General features: G+C 43.4%; 1 protein-coding gene across 9 annotated transcripts in view; it reads left to right on the top strand.

The window, feature by feature from the left end:
* Positions 1-19,806, top strand: part of LOC118378428 (transcription factor COE3-like) — a 102,781-nt gene that overhangs the window by 43,933 nt on the left and 39,042 nt on the right. For 6 of the 9 annotated variants that reach the window (XM_035765409.2, XM_035765425.2, XM_035765455.2 and 3 more), the window contains exons 7-10: positions 15,448-15,529; positions 15,661-15,778; positions 17,876-18,009; positions 18,806-18,932. In XM_035765409.2, the coding sequence (XP_035621302.1) occupies positions 15,448-15,529; positions 15,661-15,778; positions 17,876-18,009; positions 18,806-18,932 (461 nt within the window). The remainder of the gene's footprint in view (positions 1-15,447; positions 15,530-15,660; positions 15,779-17,875; positions 18,010-18,805; positions 18,933-19,806) is intronic. The other 3 variants (XM_035765418.2, XM_035765434.2, XM_035765465.2) reach the window with 1 other exon arrangement.

A 19,806-nucleotide genomic window follows, 5' to 3' on the forward strand; every position in this document is an offset into this window, starting at 1 on the left:
TTTTTGGTGAAGCTGTTGTTTGGTATTGCACACAGTGTAACCTGAATCCAACAAGCCAGTTCATTCAAGTTAATACAACTGACAGTCCTAATTCTATTGTAGGCTGTCTACATTGTTCAGGCCATGCTGAGTTGGTTGCATGCTGTGAAACACGCCTGCCCTCTATTTGTGAATTCCGCTGACGATGCAGTGTCATCTCTGACTGCTGGCAGTGAAAAGAGCCGCGAAACAAAAGGCAAAGTGAAACAGGAAGCCGAGAAAATGAACAGCAATGACTTCCTGCTCTGTCTCTGGCAACCCGCAGGTTTGTTTACTGGTGCCGCCATTGCTTCTGCTAATCAAAGGCATGGCCAGGAAAGTGGGAAAAAACAAAGATTGACACCGACCATACAGCACTTGACAAGTGGCCTCGTCGCGTTTGTTCAGCGAAATTAAACACTCTGGAATTTTTTCACCTGCTCACGCAAGCAGCCCGCGAGTTAAAAATAAAGACAATGCGCATACATTACCATACATAATACACAGCGACCCCCATTTAATATGCAAATTCCCTGAAATATTACTGAACACCTTCTGTTCGGAGCGAATACATTTGAATTTGCAATTAGAATGATCCTGTATAATTAATGAAAAGCGTCAATTTTTGGCTGCTTACTAATTTGATGAAACATGTTGATGGGGCATTTAGGGAGCAGCCGAATTGGAAGCGAAGCTGGACCAGTACTAGGAAAAGAACCAGAACGTGGTGCAGTTCCCATATGACGGTCCTGCTTGTGCTTAAGGTGCAGTCAGCTTGTGCGTGCTGGTGGCAGCGGTTGGATACACAGACCTTAATTAACCAGGAAGAATGTGACCTGGCTGTGTCCCCGAGATGGCACAGAACAAATTGCCTGAATCGCACATTGGCTTCATCTACAAATCAGGGAGTGTGTGTGTACTTGTGTCTGCCATGTCTGGTCCTAGCTCTTTATCTTAGCAGAGCTAAGAGACAAGAGAGTCGGAATCTTAAAACACAACGAGGTGTAGAGAAACTGAAACAAGTGGAACTTAGTTCTACTGCTTTTACAAAGTGCTGTACAACTCTCAAGATTTAAGGACTGTTGCAGTTTCCTTCACAATGAATTTTGAAATAACATTTGTGTCCATAAACCTGTTTCACATATTTTGAACATTACAGCTATGGTTGATTTACTGATACATCGTACATTTATAGCAGTAACCTGTTCAGATTTGGCAGGTTGTTAGTAGTTTTTATCCCACTAAGATATTTGCAAATTGTCATAATTGTAAAAAGGCTATTCTTTGTGTGGACCTCTTATCTGCACACCAATACAATCTACTACCCACACTACTCTACTCAAACATACATTCTTCACAGTCCAATCAAATCTACTCCGATAAAATGTCTTTAATTGATTACCAAGAGTGAATAATGCTGGGCGTACATTTTTACAGTGCATCAAATACTTTCTTTAAATGATGTTATCTTTATGGAAATGATATCTAGGCATTTAAATGTGATAGTGAGATTTTGACTGTTTCAGTGTGGTCTTTTGGCCATAGTTATTACACTGGGCACCATATTGTTATACATATCTTGTCTGCCGTGCCATGTGGACGGAATGGACACTGAGGCGCGCCAGAGTAGAATTCCGTGCCATGGCAGTGTAATTGCAGAACCGCGGGCAGCCAATGGGAGTCCTCAGAGAACAGAACTAAACCCTAGTCATGGTAGGGGACACGCCAGCTGATTAGGAACCATCCTAACCACCCCAAAACGTCAAACCACTTCACAAAAATCCCCAATCATCCAAATCAGATGAAAACATAAGCTTGTTCCCAGGGACTTTGTCTCCTACTTGTTGACGTTGACACTTTTGACCCCTAGCTCTCATCTTTGTGTTTTTAATGTTATGTCTGGCTTAGTCCCTGTAGTGTTTGTAATCCATATAACACACACACACACACACACACACACACACACACACACACACACACACACACACACACACACACACACACACACACACACACACACACACACACACACACACACACACACACACACACACACACACACACACACACACACACACACACACACACACACACACACACCTACCTCTTGACTCTCATTTGAATGGTGAGGGTGGAGGGTTAATGTGAAATCCATAGAGGGAGCACAACCAGCAGCTGATGCTGAGATAATGCTTTTGTTACGGAGGTATTTGGCCGTGTGTGACTGAGGGTGTGTTGCTGTTTTTGGAACGAGTGACCCGTGTGTCAGCCCGGATTTGTGCGAGCCTTGTGCATTTTGTGTGTGTGTGTCTGTGTGTGTGTGTGCATTGCGGTCTTCTGCATATTATTATCAGTTAACCTGTAGTGTTGTAATGTTGATGTGAGCGCATAGTATTTTTCATTTTTGCATACATGCTGGAGAATGTATTCATGTAAGTGTGAACACATTTATGAGTGTGTGTGCGCCTATTTGTATGTCTGTGTGTGTCTGGGCTGGTTCCAAGCTGTGCACCTGCACTACTCTCAGGACTTCATTTCCCTCTCCACTCTCCTGTGGCAGACAGCCATGCTGGAATATCTACTGCTTTCCCAGCAGCTCCATATCAATTACTCTGCACTTCTCACCCACTTATGAATATTTATGATATTTGTAATAAAGTACCTCTCCTAACTTGCTCTTTGTTTCTTGCGCCCCATTGATTGAGGCCTGTTTGCTTTACCTAGACCAGTAGGTGTAGGCTATTAAACCCTTTCAAGCCCTAGGATCAGTTGGTTTTGTGTGCGTGTGTGTGCACGTTTGTGTGTCTTTGTGTGTGTGTGAGTGCATGTGTGTATGCATATTTTTTTTTTGGGGGGGGGGGGCAAAACCACTGCAAATTGTTCTTTAAAAAAATATATTTTCACTTCTTCTACATTCATATATTTTAGTATATTTTCTAAATATGTAAATAAATATAAATATGAATGACACTTTCATAGACGGAAAATGTATTTGAGATCAAGGCCGGATTATCGAATGGGCATGCAGAGCAAGTGCCCTGGGGCCCCCGACCTCCTTGCAGGAAATGAGCTATTCAAACAACAAAACATTTTCTCCTACCCATGGCAAAGTGTAGAATTGCAGGAAAATAGCTTTAAAACTGCAACATTTTCTCTTAGCCTCATGATAAAATGTGTAGAATAGTATTATGAAATCGCAACTGTTTCTCTCTGCACCATTGCAAAATTTGTTGAAATGCAGTTAGACCCCCCGCCCCCCCCACCCCCACCCCCAAATGTGGTAGTCCGGCCCTGTGTGAGACACATATTTCAGTGCTCCAGGAAGCAGTTACAGTAAGATACTGTAGGTCTGTATCGCTCTGGAGAGAGACTTAATTCCTCTCTGGCACATTGGCGTCTGGATGCTATTAGCTGTGAATGATTTCATGAGTAATCCACTTACACTGGCTGGGAATATGAAAAGATGAATGTTGACATCAATTCTGCACCCTGGACAATAAAGGATGTAGCGTTTCTCGCTGATGAGAGCAGCATATTGTTTTTTAAATGAAAAATAAACGTTAAACGCAGCATCAATTCTAATTCAATGGATTATTTAATGTTTCATTACTGGTGTGCTGAGGACTCATTGGTGGTATTGTTAGAGTGTCGAGAGGATATGTTTTCCTTCATACTCTGACTCATCTGCAGTCCATTCTAGTAGGAACTCTATTCTCCCACACTGGGAGTGAAACTCTCCAGTGTAGGTCAGGGGCAGTTAGGATGGATTCCACTGATGCGCACAGCAGACATGGTCCGTGTTCGTGACTATTTTCTCACAGGCTTATATGAAAGAGATAGAAAAATAGCTTTAAAATATACTGAACAAAAATATAAACACAACATGCACAATTTCATTGATTTCACTGAGGTACAGTTCATATAAGGAAATCAGTCAATTGGAATAAATTCATTAGGTCCTAATCTATGGATTTCACATGACAGGGAATACAGCTATGCATCTGTTGGTCACAGATACCTACAAAAAAAAGGGCCTCGCCATGGGCCTCAGGATGTCGTCACGGTATCAAATTGCCATCGATAAAATGCAATTGTGTTCATTGTCCATAGCTTATGCCTGCCCATAACATAACTCCACCACCACCGTGGGTCACTCTGTTCACGACGTTAACATCAGCAAACCTCTCGTCCACACGATGCCATATATGTGGTCTGCGGTTGTGAGGCCAGTTGGACGTACAGTACTGCCAAATTCTCTCAAATTACATTGGAGGCGGCTTATGGTAGAGAAATTAACTTTAAATTCTCTGTAAACAGCTCTGGTTGACATTCCTGCAGTAAGCATGCCAATTGCACGCCCCCTCAAAACTTGAGACATTTGTGGCATTGTGTTGTGTGGCAAAACTGCACATTTTAGAGTGGCCTTTTATTGTCCCTAGCACAAGGTGCACCTGTATAATGTTCATGTTGTTTAATCAGCTTCTTGATATGCCACACCTGTCAGGTGGAGGGGTTACCTTGGCAAAGGAGAAATTCTCACTAACAGGGATGTAAACAAATTTGTGAAAAACATTTGAAAGAAATACACTTTTTGTGCGTATGGAACATTTCTGGGATCTTTTATTTCAGCTCATGAAACATGTGGTGAACACTTTACCTGGTGCATTTACATTTTTATTCAGTTTAGAAATGCCTTCGACTAACTGTCATTTTTTCACTAATCTCTTACTTTGATTCATTATTCTCTTACAAATAAAATGTCACACTTTGTACTCACAGGTCCTGCATAACATTAATGCTAAGGCAGGTTCATTTGAATCTGCACCATAGTTACCGGACCCACTTCACGTAGCGACAGATTAAAAAACGTACATACTTTGCTCTTAAAACCCGAGCCAAAAGGTATCGAAACGATAATCACAACCTTAACACCCATTTCTCTCTACTTATCCAAGCAGCCGGGAAACATAATGTATTCATAAAGCTAAATCTGCTCAGTGAGACTGGGAGGAGATGTTTTTGATGACTGCAACTGGCCCCTAATGGTGTCCAGGGCCAGGCCAAGGTCCAGGCAGATGGCGTGATGGAGTTCACCTTGTCCATGACCGCCTCATTCCCAAAGCAGCTGAGAGAAGTCTTGAGCCAAACAGATGGAGAATATCACTGGGCTATCTCTCTCTGTGAGTTAAAAACCTATGTCTGAAATGAGAGCCCCAGTTACAAAAGAAACATAACACAACAACAAACGTCTTCTCTACCCAAGCCCCGGCGTTTCTACCCAAGCCCCGGCGTTTCTACCCAAGCCCCGGCGTTTCTACCCAAGCCCCGGCGTTTCTACCCAAGCCCCGGCGTTTCTACCCAAGCCCCGGCGTTTCTACCCAAGCCCCGGCGTTTCTACCCAAGCCCCGGCGTTTCTACCCAAGCCCCGGCGTTTCTACCCAAGCCCCGGCGTTTCTACCCAAGCCCCGGCGTTTCTACCCAAGCCCCGGCGTTGTTTTTTCCAATTAGGTGTTGTTTTGTGCTGTGTTGACTCCCGGATGAAGTTTCCTCCTACTTTTATTTGGGCTCCAGTCGTGTTTGATTAAACCTACCGTTTGAGGCAGTCTAGCATGGTTGGGTTCTCCGCCGACTTCAAAGGCGGGCGTAAATTACACTGACTTTGTAACGATTGCATCATTATGCTTCTTCTATCAATGTATCACTGCCTATATATCGGTTTGTTCCTCCCTCCTTCCTTCCTCCCTTTTTCTTTGTCTTATCTCCTCTTCAGCACACAAGGAGTACAAACAAACAGAACAACTAGGAGGCTGACATGTTTTTCCCTAGTCAGGTGACAGGGGAGGAAGTCTCTGTTGTCTATACTGTCTCCATTCACAAACAATTGAAGGGGCCAGCGCTTGAAAAGGTTAAAGTGGCATGAGCGATATTAAAATTAAACGCTTGAGAGGCAACCCCCAGGCCATTTATTCAAATGGGAGAGTTATTTTTAATTTTGGTTCAATAAAGCAAGACGCTCACCCATCTCTGCCCAGATACTTAATTAAATACTTCACGCAGTATATTAGTTTTCTGACGCCAGGCCCCGTTTGGAATAGTAATAGCCATAAAGAGAAACATTTGTCTGACAGACAAAGTGAGGGATAAATCACTCTTTCCCCGAAGAACGGTTTTGAAATCATAAAAAGACCCTGTCTGTTGGTGTGAGAGAAATGATATTACTTAGTAGGGTCCATTTCTCAGACCATTATAATTTGCATTCTTTTTCTGAGAGACAAAATACCCTACTAGTTTTCTGTGGTTAATATTCATCTATTGTTATTATTATAAAAGCATATCTGGCAACTCACTGGAACCTGAACTGTGACTGAAAAGAACCACAAATTATTTTTCTTGTTTCTGTTCTGTAGTTCTGTGGTCATATTACTCTCCTATACAGGAAGTTGATATACAATACATCTTGGTTGAAGCCTGCTTAATGATGGGACTTGGATTCAGTCCCTTTTTCCAGTTACATTACACTGCAGTACAGTATAAATGTGGTCTACATTTTTTTTTTACAGTACAGCATATCTCCTCTCCCTCTCCTCCAAGTAAGATGTCTCCCTGTGGGCCGTTTCCATGGCTCTGGCTGTGCTTGGTGTCTGCCTTACATCCCCATATTTCTCACACTGATCCCAGTCTGCAGGGTCTAAACTGGTGGCATCTGCTAGTCCGTCTCTCCCTCTGTTTACCAATATGCTCGCAATCTGTCCATAGGCCCCTCATTGACTGAAATATATGGCTTCATCTCAAGTATACAGTGAATCTCCCTCTCCTTAGTCCTTAGCATGCTACAGCGGAGAATTAGGCCTGATTGATTCTGCCATGCACTGAGTGTGCAGTATGTACTGGTACTGTGAGGTTGTTCCTCTAAAATCAGGATAGATGCCATTTATTGGTGAATAACAGACATGGTTTGGATAAAAAAAAACTGTCATCAGGTGTATGGTGTTCAGCTCTTTGTTACTCCAGTGTCTGTGATTGTGTGTGTGTGTTTGTGTTACCACTCTACAAGCAGTCCTCTCTGCTCCCTCTGTCTACCTCGACAGCCTGCCTGCTCTGGCGCTAGGCCCGAGGCCCACTCTCCATTAAAAAGCCTGCAGGCCCCGGTGTGAAAAATGGGGCCATTTGTGCTTGTTTGTAAGTCCTGTCAAAAAGCAGCACCTCTGGCCCGGCCAGTTAACAAATTGGATGTTTAATCTGGTGACATTCCTATCTGGGCCAAGGGATAATGTATGTGTCTGAGAATAACCTGGGCGGCAGGCGTGATAGATGGCGGCCTATTATGGCCGGTATTTAAATCAGAGAGGACAATTCCTCTGTCACCGCCCCCAGACTGACAGCTTGATTTCAGCGCTGGGGCCTGGATGGAGCTGTCAATCAATGTGTCAGGGAGGGATTTGATTTTTTTCTTCCTCTACCGGAAAGGTTGTTGGACAGCCTGTCCTCTCTCTCGTCTAGACAGTGATTGTAGAGATGTGAGGGAGGATGGAGGCGAGGCTATCTGGTAGCCACAGGTCTGTGACTTTGACCAGCTGACATACGGGGGATGTGCTTGAATTCTACTCTCTGATGCTTGGCACAGAAACAACCCGTAGCTCCTTCCCCCTAGGCATTTATAGATCTGGGAGGATTGGATAAGTATAAGCAATATGGTGAAAGTTCCTATCATATGGAAATGGCTTACAGGCTCATTCTATAGAGTAATAATGTTTCCAGACAGAAAGATGTTTCCAGACAGATGCCTCATCTGTCTTGACACTGATGTCAAACATTTAAAAAATGGGTTCAGACTTACTCAAAGAGATTCAATTGATATAAATTGACTCAAGTGATGTTTTAACCCTCCAGTTTCAAGCTGTCAGTAGACCTAGTCAAGTTAATGATTCAATGAATTATTCAACGCCACCTCTATGAAAGAGCTGCTTCTGCATTCAGCTCCATACATCGCTGTTCAGAGCTTTACCTCTCATTGTGGGGATTCTTCCCCTGCTGTGGAACTTATCATAGGGTCTGTGTGTGTGTGTGTTTGTGTGTGTGTGTGTGTGTAGCCTATGCATGCATGCTTGTGTGTGCAACCTCCTCATGCTGTTTCACTCATCACATTGTGTGTGTGTGTGTGTGTGTGTGTGTGTGTGTGTGTGTGTGTGTGTGTGTGTGTGTGTGTGTGTGTGTGTGTGTGTGTGTGTGTGTGTGTGTGTGTGTGTGTGTGTGTGTGTGTGTGTGTGTGTGTGTGTGTGTGTGTGTGTGTGTGTGTGTGTGTGTGTAAAAGTGTGTGTGTGTGTATCCACCTGCTGTTTCACTCCTGCTGAATTCCTCAGTTTGAGCTCTCAGCCTCTGCTTTTGATGCACAGCGTTTGTTGTGGTTCTATATCTGACGCTCTGAATACACAGCCCGAATACATCTGTTCACCCTTCCCACTCTACCTCCAAAACACCTCAGAGATAACGGCAGCATGTCTCTTCTACCTTTTCAAACTTTCCAAACAGTACCGAGGTTTAAAGGTGTTTGATACAATTACACTCATATGTAACAGGGGAGTGTGATCTTTCTGGTGTGTGAAATTATTATGGGTTGTGAAACCAAAGGACTGATTTTTGCAGCTTGCTACAATTTCTAACCCATGGCTGGACCATGAGGTCACGGCAAGTCACATATTTTATTCTCTCTCGTTAGAGCATTATGTCATAGAGTGATTTCGATTGGAGAGACAATATGTTCTTTGCCATGGCAACAGGGTCAAAACACAGCTGAGGAGGGACCAGAGGTAACCGGAGTGCAGCGGAGCAGAGTGTGTACGTGTGTGTGTGTGTGTTTGAATGCGAGTGAGTGTGTGTGTGCACGTGTGTGTTGTGCATGGATTCGAAGGCGGGTTAAGTACAAACGTACAGGAGGTTGTGGAGGAACACTGGTTCACTTGGCCAAACAAACAAACTCCCATTCTCTCTGTGCACCAAAGCACTTTCTCACATCCACCCTCAGAATAGAGCCAGCCACGCTGTCCGTATGAAATAATGATGGGATGTTCTGTTCATATCTGTGCTCCAGGAATTCTACATGTGTTTTTCAACGATAGATCTCACATTAAAATTGGAAACAGAGACAGATTTTGCTGAACACACAGCAACATTTTTCACAAGCTGGTAACACTACTGTAACACTTTACTATAACAAATCAGGACTGCTTTCGAAAGGATAATGTTGATATGATAAATTAAATATTGATTTAGTATAGTCAGATATTTTCTATGATCTAATTATGTATCATCTCTTATACAGTAGCAGAGTTATTTTATCCTATAATGGAAATGGCCAGTCGCCAATTTACCAGGTTCAGACAAAGTCTTCATCCCAAACATTTTCAGCAGTAATGGATATTATGTCACATTATTTTTAATGTTGAATAATCTGCCTCTGATCAAAGATGAAAGGTGAGGTAAAGGCCTGGTGCTGGTTTTTATTGCGATCAATTCAAATGGATTTGATTTTCAGATATTTAATGCCATCTGTCAGTATTGATGAATCCTCCTCTTGTACTGTGTTCATTTCCAGGCAGAGAGACAGCCTTCCTTAATATGTTGGAAGTGAAACAGACCCTTATAGAACGCATAATGTGGCCACTCAATATTTTAGAAGTAGAAAATGAATTGTGCAAGACACTCTTAGCAGAATAAACTGCTTTTGTGTCTCTGGCAAAGTTTGGGGAATAAGGGACCAGAGCCATAATGTGTTGTTAAGACACTTAAGACAATAGACAGTCAAGCATGTGTGTGTGTGTGTTTGTGTAGAAAGAGAGAGAGAGAGAGAGAGAGAGAGAGAGAGAGAGAGAGAGAGAGAGAGAGAGAGAGAGAGGGATCTGTTCCAGTGACTGTTTTAGTGCCTCATCAAATATTTAGTTTGATTGTACATGGTCCTGTAATTGCCATCTTGGCTACTGAATTATTGATGGCATGTAGCAGAGCTGAGGAGAACCCTGGTCTTGGAGAGTTGGCAGAAGGGGGGTCACACACACACACACACACACACACACACACACACACACACACACACACACACACACACACACACACACACACACACACACACACACACACACACACACACACACACACACTGAGCCATATTGTTAACTCCAGCCGTTTCATAGCCTAATTAGCTGTACAGGAGCTTCCTCAGAATGTGTCAGTAATAATTGGAGGAAGGCATTTGTTTTCAACACAGAAGAGTAAATATTAGTTACTGTAATAAGACTGTGTGGAATATGGTTCCTTCTAATGTTGAGGAACAATGTTCCCTGAATTTAGCAGCACAACAATAATTAATGTACACTTGATCAAATCAAATGACAACTGATTGTGAAACAATTAGTGACATAGCTAAATGTGTTTCAGTGTCTTAATGCACTGGGCAGACTGTGAATCTCTGGGTCCAATCCAAGTGTTTGATTAGACCTTCTCTCAGTTATACTGTAAAGCAATTCAGTAGCGTGTCATCTCTCAACTGGCTCCAACCTTAGTTAAAAAATTGGAGAAGTCGACCTCAAAGAATCTGAGGCGCTATCTCATTGTAGAGTAAACGCCACCGCATGGCTCTGACTTTTCATAAAAAGCAGCAAACACTCAAAGCAAATTGTGGGTCAGAATTGGTAACGCGGCAGCTTTTAAAAATACCCTGCTGAAATATTGATTTTTTTTCTTCTTCTTGCCTAACGCAATAAGTGAAAGATGGGGAAGGTGTGTGTGTGTCTGTGTCTGTGTGTGTCTGTGTGTGTCTGTGTCTGTGTGTATGTGTGTGTGCATTGTATGGAGTCAGGAGGGCCTTGTTATTTGAGCCAGACATAATTGCTTCAGTATAGTGCTATGGGTGTGGCCCTAGAGTGACATCATTCAGAGTGGACCTCAGCTCACATCCCTGTAATGAAAATGATGCTGAAGTCACACACTTATTCCCTGCTCAGGCTCATTCAGCTTTAGTGTACATAATATGAAATATCTCAAGCTTTATTCCTTTGACACAATACACTGCATCCAGTGTTTCAATGCTTTCACAGCTCTCATTTTGTAATATTTTAAGTCAGAGGGCCCACATAGTGATTTCCTATAGGGGCTCTTAGGATGCTTGGTCTTTACGTTCGGTGTTAAATTCATTTCCCCCGTCCTGGCCTACTGCCGCTTTGTTCAGCTTCTGTTGCCAAGGTTATTCATAAGGCTGTTGTATTTGGACTAACTACATGCTGCGTTCCAATAGTCACATCTCCTCTCCCTTACGTCAACAAGGTCTTATGGGCAAAAAGTATTTTATGCAGAAGATCTTATAGGCAGGAGGTCTTATGGGCAGAAGATCTTACGGGCAGAATGTCTTATGGGCAGAAGGTCTTACGGGCAGAATGTCTTATGGGCAGAAGGTATTATGGGCAGAATGTCTTATGGGCAGAAGATCTTACGGGCAGAATGTCTTATGGGCAGAAGATCTTACGGGCAGAATGTCTTATGGGCAGAAGGTCTTACGGGCAGAATGTCTTATGGGCAGAAGGTATTATGGGCAGAATGTCTTATGGGCAGAAGATCTTACGGGCAGAATGTCTTATGGGCAGAAGATCTTACGGGCAGAATGTCTTATGGGCAGAAGGTCTTACGGGCAGAATGTCTTATGGGCAGGAGGTATTATGGGCAGAATGTCTTATGGGCAGAAGATCTTACGGGCAGAATGTCTTATGGGCAGGAGGTCTTATGGGCAGGAGGTCTTGCGGGCAGAATGTCTTATGGGCAGGAGGTCTTACGGGCAGAATGTCTTACGGGCAGAAGGTCTTATGGGCAGAATGTCTTATGGGCAGAAGATCTTACGGGCAGAATGTCTTATGGGCAGGAGGTCTTATGGGCAGGAGGTCTTACGGGCAGAATGTCTTATGGGCAGGAGGTCTTACGGGCAGAATGTCTTACGGGCAGAAGGTCTTATGGGCAGAAGGTCTTATGGGCAGAATGTCTTATGGGCAGAAGGTCTTATGGGCAGAAGGTCTTACGGGCAGAATGTCTTATGGGCAGGAGGTCTTACGGGCAGAATGTCTTACGGGCAGAAGGTCTTATGGGCAAAATATCTTATGGGCAGAAGGTCTTATGGGCAGATGGTCTTGAAAGATAAAACTGAGATGGAGTAGTAAACCCATCCAGTCCTTTCGTCTATCAGCTGTCACTGATGAAAGGAGACAAAAGGAGACAAGGAAGGGATGCCTTGAGAAGAATGGGAACTCAGCCTAAACTGAGAAAAGATAGAGGAAAGGAAAGACTAGGTTAGCCTAGCACGACTACAGCAGCAGGACTTCCTGCCACTTGCCACAGCTCCACATTAGAGGCTGGCAGGCCCACACACACCTCTGTAATTGATTGCAGGGCAGCGTAATGAGGTGACGGCTTACAACGCGTTTACCTACTAGTTAAGAGCAGAGGAGAGACGGGGAAAAACAGCCTGGAACTAATAATGAAGCCGTGGCTGTAGATGGACATTCATTATTTATGGTGGTTTAATATGTTTTCAATACTGAGGGAGGGAGGGGTTGAACAGAGAAGGACGAGTTACTCCCTGGCTTTCCTCCCTTCTGTCCTTCTCTAAATTTAGCCTACGTGATTATTATATGTGTATATTTATCTGAGAAAGGAGGTTTGAAATAACTTCCAATCAGGTGTGTAAGTTCATTGAATTGTCACAGATACCCTAGAGACTGAAGCTGGAGAGATAACAGTAGAAGAGAGTATTGAATATTTGAAGTGAAATTTATGGTGAAACGTGGTCAAAATGTTGATCGGCTCCAGTGCTGAGCGGTGCAGCTTCCAAAAGCCTGAGAGTCATTTTCTCCCACTAACTCTAGTCTCTTCTGATATGATAAGGATGTCTCAGCATCATGTGTCTCGTATAAACTGTCACTTAAAATTCTCTCCCAATTTGAAAGCTAAAACAAAAGAATCTCTGCAAGTCTGGTTTCGAACGGCTTTTCAATGCTCATACTCTTAATATAGGCCAATAGAACGGGTGTATAGTCATTATATTTCTGATATAATGAAAACCCTGGTGGTTTATAAACAAGAGATTGGAATTTGTCCAATCATACAGAATTGTACTTCTTATTTACAATCTAAGTGAAGTAAAACAGTTTTCTGATGGGTTTGGGTAACCCTTTAGTGACAGATTCATTGTGCAGTTGTGAAGTAACACAGTTTACAGCAAGAGTTTGACCGAAAAACAGACCACTTTCTCTCATTCCCATTTCTCAAAGTTGAGATCAGCATTCAACTTCCGTCTTGTCATCTTCTACAAGCAGTTACTTTTCCCTCTGCTTCTACAAGCAGTTACTTTTCCCTCTGCTTCTACAAGCAGTTACTTTTCCCTCTGCTTATACAAGCAGCTACTCCCCCCTCTGCTTCTACAAGCAGTTACTTTTCCCTCTGCTTATACAAGCAGCTACTCCCCCCTCTGCTTCTACAAGCAGTTACTTTTCCCTCTGCTTATACAAGCAGCTACTCCCCCCTCTGCTTCTACAAGCAGCTACTTCTCCCTCTGCTTCTACAAGCAGTTACTTTTCCCTCTGCTTCTACAAGCAGCTACTCCCCCCTCTGCTTCTACAAGCAGCTACTTCTCCCTCTGCTTCTACAAGCAGTTACTTCCCCCTCTGCTTCTACAAGCAGTTACTTCCCCCACTGCTTCTACAAACAGTTACTTCCCCCACTGCTTCTACAAGCAGTTACTTCTCCCTCTGCTTCTACAAGCAGTTACTTCCCTCTCTACTTCTACAAGCAGTTACTTCCCCCACTGCTTCCGAGCTGCTATAGCAGAACCAATCCAAAGGGAACCAGGCTTTGATCGGGTGCCGCCTTTCCATGAAGAGACCTGGAATCTTACATTCCTTGTCAACTCCTGCCCAGTGGCAGATGGAGGATCCGGGGCTGCCGAGACAACATCACATGCTCCCCCCTCCACGGACCTCACCATCATCACTCTATTCCTATTTTTGTGTTCTCCGTTTTTTTTCCTTCAGTTTTCTTGTCGTTTCGAAAGCTGTGGCGAATCTTAACTCTGAACTGGCTCTACCTAGGGCTTCTAAGTTTTCGCTTTTTCTGCGAATTGGTGTGCCTGCTTGGTTGAGCTCTGCTCTGGTCTAATTCCATTGAAAAACACATTGAAGCTGTAATATCAGCGCGGCTGGTTGGCTTGCCAGGCCCTGGTCTCCAGCTGCGTTTTAATTCAATCCCTATTGATCTATATCACTCCTCCCAAGGACTGTAATATCATATGAATTGGGCTTGGGGATGGGTTCCCCATGTTGTTTTATTCCATTGTCATGAAGGACATTAGTAGCCTACAGTGCACCCAAGATAAAGTTTCAGTCAATACCAGCTAAATAGAGTAGCCATTTAAATTTTTTTTATTTAAAAATGGCCATATTTTATTATGTAACAGGGCTTTTTTGAACTCACAACCCCCTTTCTCTTTCTTTGCTTAACACTGTACCGCCACTCAAGGCGGTTTAGATATTTTGATTGCGCAATGAGGAAATTGCTTTGCTTACCACTGTGTGTGTTTTAAAGATATTGTTACTGTCTTATTAGGGACAAATCGATGCTCTCTTCAGATAGCAACCATTTATTTCTCTCTGACAGGGCTGCTCTCCACTACAGGAGACTCCCAGCATCCTTTGCAATGAAAAAAAAATTGGCGGCTGCATCGGACGAGGTTATCCCTTGGTTAATGTGACATGGCTGTCTGCGACCTTGCCGGTTGTTAACTTCCTGGATTATTATTGTAATAATGTGGCAATTAAAAAGAAAGCGCTCCATCAAAACAAGGGGCTTATGGTCCAAGAGATGGATATGCGGAGGTTACATGGCAGTGGGAAATGCATTAAGATGGCAATCCATTTTTACTGTATGGCTTGGTGTCTTAGCTCCAACTACTGGGTTATTAAGGCTCATCCTCATTGATATCCATTCCCAATCAATACCCCTCTGTTACCGTAACAACAGTCAATCAACACATGGGAGAAAGGATTGGACATAAAGAAGGACAAATCAAAAGCCAACTCTAATGAGACACCATGAGTCTTTTTGTCTTTATATGACTAAATGAAGAAAAAGTTGTTTTATATATGACTAAATGAAAACAAATGTTTTACAGGATTTTATTCAAGCATTTACTGAGTGAGATGTCCTTCGTTTGATTTGGGCCAACCACAACATAATGAAGCATGGTTGCATTTCATTGTATTAGCTATTTTTTCCCACAGCATCTTATTGATAATTGTGTCATCATTTAGATGTGATCAACTTTTTTCAGTGCTTGAATGAAACCTTTTGATTAGAGTTCCAATGTAATATGTATGTACCTTTCTCTTGTGTTTACAGATTCTTCCTGAAGTTCTTCCTCAAATGCAATCAGAATTGTTTGAAAAATGCAGGGAACCCACGAGACATGAGACGGTTTCAGGTAAGACCCTATTTATGGTTGAACCTCCCACTATGGTTCCACACAACATAAGTTATCTCGTTCTGCTTATAATCCAGGTACATTCATTAAAAACAACAGTATATCGTAAAGGTTCTCTGTTTATCTCACAGGTGGTGGTCTCCACTACGGTGAATGTGGATGGCCATGTCCTTTCTGTCTCCGACAACATGTTTGTCCACAACAACTCCAAACATGGCCGGAGGGCTCGACGCCTGGACCCCTCTGAAGGTACAACTATCTCACACTTACAGACAACTTGATACTTTCTCTAAAACCTCAATATGTCTTGGTGTCTTTGGCCACCTGTGTACCAATGTCTAAAAACTTTAGCTGTGGTGAAAATGATGGCGCCCCATTTTATTTTGCCCCAATGAACAACTAACTTTTAATCACATCATCCTCTTTATTGGACGAAATGAAACCATATCCTTAAGTCTGGAAAAGGATGATGACATCCTCATTGAAGTGGGGGACCTTATTACTAAAGCCATAAAAAAAAAAAACTTTAGTCACATTGTCAAATCTACCTCACTGCGTCGTTTGCGGTTATGATGTAAGATGGTGCCTTATAGTGAGAAAGAATAGTACTGAACCTTTATTTAACTAGGCAAGTCAGATAAGAACAAATTCTTATTTACAATGACGGCCTAGGAACGGTGGGTTAACTGCCTTGTTCAGTTGCTAGCACTATTAAAACATTGTCCCCTTGTAACCTACCAGCCTAGCGACCACACAGTGAAACAGTTTCAACTTACTCAAAGTTTCTGAGTTGAAAGACGACTAGAGCATTGCGATACACTGGATAAACAGTACTTAGGCATCCATAGAAACACCGTGAGAGAGTCCCATGGTTGGTCACCACTGACAGCCAGGAGAGCAGTACAGTACACGAGGCTATCACTGAAGTCATAGGCCCCACTTAGGGAATCTCACAGTCTTTCATCTCAGCCAGATCGGGATGTTTTCAGAGGCGATAAAGCCGACATCTGCTCCTGTCTTTGTTCCACCGTCCCTGTCCCCCCTCCCAGATAAATGTACAACGTTTCCACAGTCTGTTTCACGCCATTGTGTTTTATTCATTTGTGAGAGTCCCCTGTTTGACTGTGTGTTTACTGCTGTGGCAGAGGGAATTGAATAACGATGACAGGTGACTACCAGGGAAAAGCCTCTACTCCATCAACACCCTCAGCAACTGTTAAATGACGTGAGAGAGACTCTGTTATACAGTATCCCATTGGAGGAAGCCCACTGTGTTTATAAACTGGGTGGTTTGAGCCCTAATAGCTAATTGGCTGTTAGCCGTGGTATATCAGACCGTATACCATGGGTATGACAAAACATGTATTTTTAATGCTCTAATTACGTTGGTAACAAGTTTATAATAGCAATAAGGCACCTCTTGGTTTGTGGTATTTTGCCAATATAGGCACTCCGCAATGCGTTGTGTGTAAGAATAGTCCTTAGTCATGGTATATTGGCTATATACCACACCCCCTCGGGCCTTATTGCTTAATTAACTCTTTAAAGGTCTGTTTCCTATGCCCCTCTGCCTGGGGAGAGAAAAACCTCATGACAAAAACAAAGAAAACACAATTTAGGGATCACCTTTACATTTGCAAAGGCTAAATAGTTCCACCACTCCAGGGCACAGTTAGCATGACTACCTTTACACCATGGACCAGTATGCCTATATAGGATTACACTCCTATCAATTGATTTGAATTGGCATTTGTCCCTGACTTGAATCCAGGCATAAGATCTGGGAGCAGACTGTGGCAGAGGTATCCCACCTCCACCGCAAGCCACAGAAATGATTTGATCACAGGCCTCTTTCCCCTCTTACAAATGCTGTGGCTGTTTGGCCAGATATCCTGGAGACAGGACCAGTTAGTCAGCCTGTCTGTCTCCATCTTGTTCTGCCTACACACAGTCTGGTCAGGCAGGAGACACTGTAATGTTTCTATTGAGCTTATCGATCCTCTGAAATTGAAAGAAATCATAACTGTGCATTTTTGATGATTGAACTAATTGACGGCGGGACAGTAGGCAGGACCGTACTACTACTAGAAATCTGTTTGGAAAATTCACATTAAACAGTTGTCGCTAATCTGTTAATGCTACCCTTGCAATATGTCATGTTGCAATCTGACATTGACAACATTCCTCTTAGCCTACAGTTATGTACTGTTCTCATAAACGAAAGCTGGCAACGCAAGAAGTTTAAGTGATATTGAAATGACAACCCAGGTTGTACTTAAAACAAGTTGGAGGATTAAGTCCCTTTAAGTAGAAGTCATACCCGTCCTGCTGTCTGTGTTTCCGAAGCAGCTACGCCCTGCATCAAAGCCATCAGCCCGAGTGAGGGGTGGACGACCGGGGGAGCCACTGTCATCATTATCGGAGACAACTTCTTTGATGGACTGCAGGTGGTCTTCGGCACTATGCTGGTCTGGAGTGAGGTGGGTCCAGATACACACGCACTCACACACACTCAAACGAACACGCACACGCACGCACACACGCACGCACGCACGCACACGCACGCACGCACGCACGCACGCACGCCCACGCACGCACGCACACACACACACACACTCACACACACACACACACACACACACACACACACACACACACACACACACACACACACACACACACACACACACACACACACACACACACACACACACACACACACACACACACACACACACACACACACACGACCATGAAAAAGGAATAGCTGAAAAGTCTAGGTGAAGAAACTAAGAGTATGACCTGCTGCATAAGGCAGGCCATAAAATATTGAAATATGTTCAGGGTGGAACACCTGCTTCAGAGACGACAGGGTCTGTCTCGGTGCTTAGACCTCGGTCATTCTGTTCGAGGCAGGCAGACACCTTCCCTCCACAGAGTCTCTATCTCTAACACATACGGTACACACATGGAACTAATTGTCAAACTCACTGCCTTAATCAGTGTGTATTCCGTTGGGTTTACCATGTTCCATAGTTTGTTCATATGTACTGCCTGAACTGGAAGTTGCTCCAGATATTATTGTCAACTAAATGACTTCTATAAATATAAAATGGGAATTTGCTAGACAGAGTTGTGGATGATGCTGTAAATTTACCTTGAAGATCGAACTAAGACGTTATTGTAACTAAATAACAAGTAACGTAAATAGACCGTACCTCCCACAGTGCACTGCTCTTAGCGTTAAATGAGTGTGTGCGTGTTGATGTGTTCCAGCTAATTACCCCCCACGCCATCCGGGTCCAGACGCCCCCTCGCCACATCCCAGGGGTCGTGGAGGTCACACTCTCCTACAAATCCAAGCAGTTCTGCAAAGGGGCGCCAGGGCGGTTTGTCTACACTGGTAAGATCACTGTTAATTTCTTTTTCCTCTTCCTCCTCCCATTGTTTTTTTTGTTATGCCCTCTCTCTATATCTCTCTGCTTCCTCCTCTCCTGCCCTATAATGTTCTTGGTGTCACTTTATCTGAAGGTTTGTTTATTAACTGCTTATAAACATTATTACATAATTCAACCATTATATAGAGTATAGAAAATGGGACTGTTATATCTTCCTATAGGATTTATTGTTCTCTATGCTATATATTACCGTGCATATAGTGGTGGCTACATTCCCACCTCGCCTCTGTCCTTTCAAGGTGGTAAACATTTTCCCTTGTTCAAGGGCATTGAGTCCTACCCTTCTTTTTTGCTGGAGTTTTTCCCCAGGTTATCCTTCAAGCCTTTGTCTGATGTCCAGACTGTTATGCCAAGGCGTGACTGCCGCCAGAATGGAGTATCGCTCCCTTAAATCAGCGCTTTACTATTCCCGATTATTACTTTGGAATATCCAGATGCCATTCAAAGTTGCAGAAAGGTCAGATGGATGGCTGTTTAGTGAGATAAGTAAATGTCACTCCGTTGCGGATGAAAGATGGGACTGCGTTAAGGCTTTCTGTTAAACATAGGTATTCGCTGCAGCCTGCTCCCCTCTTTGTTCAAAGCACCGCTTAGTTCGGATGCAAGTGTTAGCGAAGCAAATAGACAACTTCACAATGGGCCGTCCAACCCAGCTTGCGATTCCTTTTGCAATGCTAATATCTGATTCCATTTGGCGATATGACTGACAACTGTTCAGTGCATTGCTTTTATGGAACTGTGTGGTGAATAGAGCCCCCTTGTTATCTCATTCTGTACACCCATTAGGCCGCGGGAGGTGTTCTCTGGAGCAAAACGTGT

The sequence above is a fragment of the Oncorhynchus keta genome, chromosome 4 (genome assembly GCF_023373465.1).
Source record: "Oncorhynchus keta strain PuntledgeMale-10-30-2019 chromosome 4, Oket_V2, whole genome shotgun sequence".
Classification (NCBI taxonomy): Eukaryota; Metazoa; Chordata; class Actinopteri; order Salmoniformes; family Salmonidae; genus Oncorhynchus; species Oncorhynchus keta.